Source organism: Cryptomeria japonica, chromosome 3, assembly GCF_030272615.1.
Source record: "Cryptomeria japonica chromosome 3, Sugi_1.0, whole genome shotgun sequence".
In the NCBI taxonomy this organism is placed as follows: Eukaryota; Viridiplantae; Streptophyta; class Pinopsida; order Cupressales; family Cupressaceae; genus Cryptomeria; species Cryptomeria japonica.
Window position 1 is genome coordinate 904,139,172 of NC_081407.1, and position 9,788 is coordinate 904,148,959.

The 9,788-nt window shown below is 37.0% G+C and overlaps 1 protein-coding gene across 1 annotated transcript; it reads right to left on the minus strand.

The window, feature by feature from the left end:
• Window positions 1-382: 382 nt before the first annotated feature.
• Window positions 383-1,359, minus strand: LOC131066352 (VQ motif-containing protein 31). The gene has a single exon (XM_058001093.2). The coding sequence runs from the start codon at window positions 1,147-1,149 to the stop codon at window positions 526-528; it is 624 nt and encodes a 207-aa protein (XP_057857076.2). The 5' UTR covers window positions 1,150-1,359; the 3' UTR covers window positions 383-525.
• Window positions 1,360-9,788: the final 8,429 nt, after the last annotated feature.

Below are 9,788 nucleotides of genomic sequence, written 5' to 3' on the forward strand. Positions count from 1 at the left end.
GTCTAGATTTTATTATTTTTGCAATGTTTGGTCGGATCAAGAGAAAAGTGTTAATAAATCATGGAGTTTGATCCAAAATGGTGGCAACAATAAAACCTACATTATCAAATTCTCTTATAGATGTTACAGTGATCTAAAATAGTAGCATCTCACAAAAACTCCATGATCCATCATCAGAACATGAAAACAAGAGTGGGAATAAGAGAACAGTGATGATGGATCGTAGAATTTGATTCAAAACATTGACAACAATAAAACCTTCATGATTAAATTCTCTTATAGATATTACAGTGATCTAAATGAAAATAGAATACAAAAGAACATCACTTAAGAATAACAATGTCATTATGAAAACCCAATTCTCTAAATTAACATAGGACAGTAATTCACATGAGCAGAATTGTTCATTCATATTCACAGAATAGAAGAGATGTTAGACATGCCTGTTACAAAATTTGGGAAACCCATGCAGCCTAAACAATCTTATAAATAGCAGAAACCTACAATTCCATTTACAACCTCATATCAGGGACTGGACTGTCTTGAAGAATGCAGGGGAAACAGGGGAAGCAACTCTGGTTCCCTCTTCACACTAACTGCTGAACCCTCAAAACAGAACTTTTCCTTTTCCTCTTCCAAACACAAGGATTGACAGCAGGATGTGGGAGTGGAATCATAATAGTAACTTGGTGGAGAATTAAATGGATCAAAAGGCCCAAGAGGAGTGATAGGGCTGGAAATCAGTGCTGGAAGAGTCACAGAAGACAACCCATAATAATGATTACCTGTTAATCTGTGTGCATAATGATGATCATTCAGACCCAAATTGATCTCCAATTTTCTTTGGAATTTCCTTCTGTCCTGGAGCTTGAAGGCTGGTTTCTGAATACCCACTTGGAATCCACAATTCCAACCTGATTTCATTCCTTCTGCTGGACCATCTTTCTTTGGAGTTCTTGCAGGCCTGGTAACAGGGAGCTTTTTGCTCTCAGAATTCTCTGAAGCCCCAGTAAGTCTCTGCACAAGCTCCTTGAAGCTATGGCTGTCTATCTCAACAAAAGTGTCTGGATGCACACTCTGGTTGAATCCTTTTGGAGACTCAGAATTTGCAGATCCCCATTGTTTGGGCATGGCTGGAGAATTTGACATGCTTTTTTCTGCTTGATTTGAATCAATGGATGCTCTGAAACCCAGTTAAATCAATCTGGGTAGCAGCTGAGGATTCCTAAGATACTTTTCAGCATTGTATGCTGAAGAGGCAATACAATGCAATGAGTTAAAAGAAGACGAGGGAGAATAACAATAGTTATGAGGAAAGAATCCTAAGTCAGGATTTAGCCTGGTCAATAGATATAGTCAATCTTGTGGGTCCAAAAAGTATTGATTGAAACATTGAATTCTCTGAAATTTGTCTAAAACAATTAGGAGCTTTCGTAAAACCAATGTGAACTTTCCCTCATTGGCCTGCAACGAAGCTTCTTGTTCAGTGCCACAGACAAAATCTTTGACTCGGCCAACTAATATTGAAAAATAAAACCAAGGTCGCTTTTATTTGATTGAAAAAGTGGTTTGGTTCATCAAGATTTTCATGGAGTTGCGAACTCTGTGGGTTGACTTGAAAAATACTCTAGTCCTTAGCTTTATGCAATCTATTTTAAAATTATGAAAAATGTATTTTATTTAAAAAAAATTAAAGTTGCTTGGTTCATGAAGATTTTTTTTATTGAATTCCAAGGTTTGTGCTTTGACTTAATGATATGGTCAATATTTTAACAAGATGATTAAGGTTGGTGTTACTTTTGTGAAAGAAAATGATATTTTTTTTTAAAGTAAATAATTTAGATTAATTTAATTGATGCGAGGACTCGAATTAATGTTCAAACAAATATTTTTAAATATCATTATGTAGCTATTGTCATGTGGAATTTATATCAAGTCAATTCATGGTGGGAAAGAGTTGGGTAAGAGTTGGCAAAACCTAAAATTGAACTTGGAAACTCTAGGGTCAATTTCACATAGAACAAGATTGATCCCACGCCATAGGGTTGACTAAGGACAATAAAATGACAGTTTTACTATAGGAAATGACTGTCTAGACATGGGTGATATGAATGTCAAGTACATGCAAAAATGTGTAGAAATATGTGACATAAATTCAAGTTCTTGAGAGAGTGTGTAATGGGAATAGGTGAAGGATGAAGAAATGAACCTAGTACAAATTCACACAAGATTATGTCATTCGTTGATATGTAGTTATTGCAGACACCTAAAAATGTCTCATTGATCGTGTACTAATTATTCTTCTAATTGATTAAATAATTCTTTAATTCTTTAATTAAGTTAATTAATCTTATTCTTCTAATTTCGTATTTCCTCATAATCTTACTAATCATTCTATTTTTTAATCATTTTAACCATTTTCTAATGTTATTAAATATTTATCATTTAATCATTCTCCAATTTAAATAATCTTTATTATTTAAATAAATTCTAATTTCTATCTCTAATCAATTAATCATTCAACCCTTTTCTAAATATTAATTAGATATTTATTATTTAATTAATTGTGATTTAATCCTTTAAATTATATAATCTTTATTATTTAATTAAACTCCATTTCTAAATAATTAAATAATTTCTTTAAATTATTTAATTAACTAATTAATCTCCATTCCCAAATCCCCAAATTCTAATTTAACTTAATTTCAATTTCTTCTAATTTCTTCCAAATTCAATTACATGTGCATGATTTCAAAAATCAAATTGAAAATGAAAGTCAAGTTCTAAATATATTCAAATACTAAATTGAATTTTAAATAAATTCAATTATTTGAATTAAATTTCATGCAAAGATTAAATTGAAAATCTAAGTTAAAGTGCAAGCACATGCTAAATTAATTTATTCAATCAATTAATTAAATCATTTATCTCTCCAATCTCTATTTCCATCTTCTAGTTAACTTTGTCATCTTCTTTAATTTCCTCCAATCACTCTTTTTCTTCCTTCAGTTAGCTTTTTCTCAATCAGTTGTCTCAATTAATCTATTCAATCTATTCAGTTTCACCTCTAAATCAATAGTTCGACTATCAATTTTCATGTGAGCTCACTTGAGTTCCACCTCTTGACCAATCTGTTCCACCTTTCAATCAATCTTCTCCAATTATCTATAAATTGAGCATTCAATCTCCATTTTCAACAATCACGAACTTTGAATCTTTGTGTCAATTGTAGGTTGCCAGCGCAATATCTGAGAGCCATCATGCCACAGAGAGGAGAAGAATAATTGAAGTTATACACAGTCACGTAATAGGGAGTTTTGATTGAATTACTTTATAATTCTTATTTTGATTTGATTGTGTTATTTCATTGTCTGTTTGTTTGAATTCTTTGATTAGATAGGGATTCATGATTTCCCTTTGAATTCTAATTGATGCTTTAGAGATGAATTCTTTTACATGCAACATTTTGGTGAACTCGACGTGAAACAACAACTAATTAACCTTCTCTGTTTTCTATGTTATTTTTGCAGATCGTACGAATTTATTCTTTTTTTGTAGGTTTTGCACTGATTTCAAAAATAGATCTCTTCATCATGCATTTGTGGTTGCATCATTATGCAATTGCATAGACAGAACTACGCAATCGACCTTTCAGAGTCACACAATCAACCTTTCAGGGTCACGCAATCGACCTTTCAGGATCACGCAATCGATTTCTCAGGACCACGCATTCGCTCTGAGATTATTATGCTTTCGCTAGGAAAATTGCTGCTCTATTGTTTTTATTCTTATTTCCTTCTTGTTCTCCGATCTTTGTAATTCTGTATGAAATTGAGTAAATCTGGAAACAGATTATTTGATTGCATGTTTTTGTTATAACAGTTTATGGCACGTACGGTACAATTCATGCTTTCAAGTGCCAAAAGGACAAAGGAGCAGAGAAGACAGGCCAGACGCTATCAGAGAATTCTCAAAGCAGAAAAGAAGATACAAGATTAGGAAGACCAACCAACCATTGACAGATACAACAACTTAGTTCTCTCATATCGGGTGAAATATGATTTGGTTAACATTGAATGGATGATGAGAGATCTAGCTAGAGCCTCACAATCTGTTTTGCAGGTTTTTGATCAAATTTAGCTTCAATTTTTTATTTTTTGTGTTATCTGCTTGTGTGTCACACAATCGCCTTGTTATCATCACACAATCGACCTGTTAGGATCACACATTCACTCTGCCAGGATCACACAATCGATTTGACAGAATTACGTAATCGCCTATTCTGGGTCACACAATTGCACAGGTATCATCACGCATTCATTTTTGTTAATTTTGGGTTCTCTGTTTTCCAATTGATTTAATTTTACTACTAATCATTTGTTTGCGGCCTGTGGTGGATTTATAGAATGGATTAGATTAGTATTAGATTAATTGCACTCATGCTCTCACACTTCATTTTTTGGTGCTTAACATCAACATTGGTTAAAATTGACATGCATGTATAACACTTCAGTTTGGGCTTAAAATCAACATTGGTTAAAATTGACATGAATGTATAACACTTCAATTTGGGCTTAAAATCAACAACGATTAAAATTGACTTGCATGCCTTCACATTTCAGTTTGGTGTTTAAAATTGACATGCACGAGCATATTCAACACCTCAATTTGGGCTTTAAAATGAACGTGAATTAGGCTGCATATAGATTAAATCACATTTGATTTTCTTAAGGGAAAGAACTTTTATCGTGTTTGGGGTGGACCTATTGTTGCATTAACTAACTTTCCACCCGCCTTCGGGGTCTTGGGAGAAAGGAAGGAGGTGACAACGACACTCAATTTTATTGTATTTCACGTAGAGAGGGGTATCTTTGACTGAGGATTTCATCACCCCATAGAGGTACTTCGAATTGGGATGCGTTGGGGATATCATCTCTCCTAGCGTACTCTCAAGCGGGTTTTTCGAGCTGCTATATAAATATACTGGTCAGGCGGCTAGAGTGTTGAGTGAATTTGACGTATGTGGGGGCCTTCCCTGCATTGATAAGCTCAACTAAAGTCTTAAGTGGCTTGCTTTGAGAATCCTTCGTTGGATCGAGACCCCTCAAAATTTTACAATAAGAACCAACTTAGTAGCCCAAAACCCTACATTTAGTGACTCCAGGAGTGCGGATCATACCCCATAGATACCTTTCATATACCTTGCATTATGATACAAAAATCTCTCGGTTATAAGATCTTCGGATCTTCGGGGTAAGAGAGACTGACATGCCCCAGAAGTGTGTGCCGTGGAGTGGAGCCAGTGCTGCTAGACTCTCTATCTGTTCATTTTGTTTTGGTATTTTATTGTAAGGGCCTCATTTGAATGGTTTCCAATTTCTAGCCTAAGATTGTATTCTGTGTTTTTTTAGGTATCGTTGTATTAGACTAGTATTGAGTCAGTTATTTGGGCTATTTCAGGCCCTATCCTGCGTATCTCTGAATTTTCTGAGATTGTTTGAAAACTAGTTCAGTCAGCTATATTTACCTCCAAACAATTGTTCTCAGACTAGGAAAACCACAAAACTTGTCCTAAACACAGAATTACTGAAAACAAAGTCCATTTTTTGAAACGTCAGATAGTCCTTGCATAGTCCTCATTTACGTCCTTATTATTATCCTTAGTCCTTGCATAGTCCTCATTTACATCCTTATTATCGTCCATAGTCCTTGCATAGTCCTCATTTACGTCCTTATTATTGTCCTTAGTCTTTTCTTAGTCCTTGCATGGTCTTCATTTATCGTCCTCATATAAAGTCCTTGTCTAGACTTCATATATGTTTGTCTTAGTCCGTTGTCATTTGCATAATCATCCTAGAAAGTCATACCCCAAACATCCAAAACACAATTAGAGGATCAATCAAACTCAACCTCAACTCAAGCATTGTCACATTTAGAGAAATGGAGAAAACATCTTACATGTTGTGATCCTAGGTCCAAACCAATCAAGAAAACATCATGGATTGGCATTATAAATTTCATAGGGAAGGTGGAGAATTCATCCCTTCCATTCCTATTCCATCGCCATCCATAGAAACCTTAGCTCAACAGATCAAGACTTTGCAACAATAAGTGATAGACATGAGTAGTCCTAACAACCATAGGGGCTAGTTAGAAAATATGATGAGAGAAATGATGACCACAAGGGAATCAGTATCAGGCCAACCTTCTTCTTCTTGTGAGACCATTCAAACATGCCTGATGTAGAGGCCTACCCAAACTCCTAATGACAAGCCCAAACAAGGTTAGGCCAGTGACCCCCTAACTACACACAAGGGTCTTGCAAGGAAGGACTCTGCACCTTGGATGAAACTACACACTCATTCACTATGCTTAGGCCTACTTAAGATGAGTAAAAGGCTTCATATCCTCAAACATGCTTTATCGGTGACCTTTACTCGGGATTTTGAATTTGGCCAACACATGTCATCTAAAGACTCTTTCAAACACTAGTTTTGGTTTAGGGCACCAATTCCTTATACCTCCTTTGTAAACCTACCCCCTCGACTTGTAGTCCTATTTGATGATAGAATGGACCTTAACTCAAAAATTTTCCACACACCCATACAAACAATATAGTATTTCAGACACCCTTTTAGAAGTTGTATTGATCCCCCAAATGGTTTGGCCAGATCTATAGATACAGGGTCTGTTCCCTTCAGAGGCTAAGAGACCTAATAGGGGCAATTAGCCCTATTTTCCAAAGAAACTACCTTTACCGGTACACCAAATGGAAAATCAACTCTATGGGCATGTGGGGGTAGTTAGAAACATATAATTCTAGGGTTGCATGCCTGGAATCCACCGTTATGACAACTTATGATGACTGTCCTAAAACTTGTCCTAGGTAGTCACATAGAGATGCCTACCTAATCTTGCTCTTTTCTCCACACAAAAAAGTTTCCCCTGCTACACACCATGGAAAAAATAAAATACAGAGTCTTATCTTGCATCCCTCCAAAGGAAGAGTCTTCTAATGGATTGGAGTGCAAGATAAGGCCATTTTTGTTCAAAACTCTCTCCAAACCCTCAATTTCTGGGTTATAGTTAGAAGAATGGAGGGTTCTCTCTACTCTGGAATAGTTAAGACCTTAGACCTCCACCAAAAGAAATTTATTTCATCTCCCTATCTACTCCATGGATGGTGGGATCCAGATCAATCCATACAGGCACATACAACTCCTGCAAACTCAAAATTTCTGGGAAAACTGTAGTATTATGTGTATTATTGACTCTTAAACTCCAATTCCAACATCAGCCCCCTTGGGAATCATTCCCACAAAGCTTATACAAATCTCCAATGGTTTCCCACCGAATTTGGAGTAGGTTGGAGCCGTTGAAAGGCTTCCCCTTACCGATTAACAAAAAGTTGTACATTTGCACAAAAAGTTGCATTCTACAAAAGTTGCATTTTGCGATTTTGCATAAAAAGTTGTCATACTCTCTGTTGGTGCCCAAAACCACAGATTGGAAAACTTAAGGATTTTCCAATCCCTTAACTGATCCAACTAGCCTTGGCCAATGATGGTCAAAGACCAAATCCCTCTGCACTTAAGGCTCCATTGAACCTAGGTGGGTATACCTTTCTCTCTCAAGCACTAAGAGGTTATTTAAAGTGGATTTAAAGTTTTACTAAGACAACCTTCTACAAGAATGGCAATAGTTTCTTGCTACTGTACCTTATTATGTGATTTTATTTGAATGCTTCTTGAATTTTGATAAAAGAAAATGAATTAAAGTGTATTATGAAAAAATGATTGCCCTTAAGACTTGCAAAAATCACGTATAGATCAGTTCATATAGGATTCAGAAGAATGTTTCTCTGATAAGGACCTTATGCATAACAATCCCAACCCATATAAGATAAATAACAGACCAGTGCCTCTATCCAAGGATATAGATGTTACTTTGTGGACAACCAATTCAATCAACTCGAGAGACAGTATTAACTATCACTGTGAAGGTTTCAGTATGTGTTACATAAATAATGAAAAACCAATTCCATATTTAGTGTAACATCATGTGATGGCACATCGCAGCAAGCCCAAAAGGTAGGTTTATCAAGAGGACATAATTAATTCATCAACACAGAAAGCATACAATGTTTTGGATAGAAAACAGTGAACCTTGTATATTAATCTTTGAATTGGTATTGCATACAAAATCTACACTTGAAGATACTCCATTACAATCAATTTGCATCAATAGATACTTCTTCCCATAGACTTCTCTAATACATAATACTACAGCCCTCACCAGCCGTCTGAAAAATCTCCCCCCTTTTTCATCGGTTTTGGTATCCCATTATATACATAACTAAAGGGATGTGAACAAGCTTCAAACTGATGCGTCTATTTCTAACGACTACTTAATTTGCAACTGAAGACATGTAATTACAACATGACAAACAACTAAGTTCATGGACTGAGATCTCAGGCATTCCCGTAGTTTCTTCCACTTGTATACTCCTCAGTGCCATTGTCTTCCTGATAAACAAATCTTGCATGAGAGAAAGAAAATCAGGTATTCATTAAGTCAAACATAAAAACTTACCTTCGGCTGTATCGGCATAAGTCTTCCCAATGAGATCTCCTTCTTCGCAACCGCCTTAACTTCCTCATCGGGTATCAAAATAACTCATTTCACTCTATTCTGATGCCAGTTGTTACTCTGATAGATCCGCTCACACTTTACTCTCCTTTTTGGGCTGCTTCGGTCCATCAATGTAAGTTTTTTGGTTCTATCCCGAAATTTAACATATCTCCGATGAACCTCATGTCGATGAAACTGCTGCTTTCGGCGAGTCTGTTTTGAGATTCATTGTGGCCAGGGTTTGTTTGATAAACTCAACACTGCCAGACCCACCATTTCACTTTAACTGCCTTCTTCGACTGCCATGTGGCACCCCTTGATTGGCTCTGGGGTCCATGTCCAGACACCTCAGTATGACCTAGACTCGCCTCCGGAGTGAGGATTTTTCTGAACCACTTTCTTCTAGCAGGCCCCACCACTCAATCACCATGTGTCAACATTTGGTTTGCCAATGGATCCACCTACCCGCCACCTGGACCTGCCATTGGACTTGGGCCCACTTTGTCGCCAAGTCGCGGGGATTAACTGCTGAGCAATTTCACATAGCGGTATAGCGATGGCCCTTGGATCTTCCTCCCGACCGTCCGATCTTCCCTGATCTGCTCGGCCTTTATCTTACCTTTTTTGTCGCGTGTCACCATGGGTGAACCTCTGATTTGCTCTGAGTGCACCTGGATGCTACCTGTTTGCCACCTCAATAGTCGGTATGTCGCGAGGGATATGGGTTGTGCAAGTTTCTATCATGGTATAGCGATCACCGTTAGATCTTCCCCGATCTCCGTTGATCCATCTAAACCTGCATGCTCGTTAATCATCATTTTCAACACGTGCTTAGTCGCCAAGCCGCGGGGATAAACCAGCGTGCATCTCTGCCTTGTGGTATAGTGACGACTGTCGGATCTTCTTGGTCTGCCGTCTGATCCACCCAACATGCTCGGTCATTAACTTGCCTTTTTACTATAAAATTTAGGCACTTTGAGATGCGTGTGCACGCAGGGGGCCCACCAGTGCTGAGCTAGCACTTTGTCAAAAGCCATTTGTCTTTTGACAATTATAATGCGAGTCACCTGGGGTTTAAATATGAAAAGAGCCTATCCCACAAACAATGTGGGATAAAGACTTTCCCTCTTCTGGTGCAGCACACTTGAGAGTCTCCG

Bases quoted from the DNA above. Each gene is read 5' to 3' on its own strand.
- LOC131066352 (XM_058001093.2), bottom strand. From the start codon at position 1,149: ATGTCAAATTCTCCAGCCATGCCCAAACAATGGGGATCTGCAAATTCT.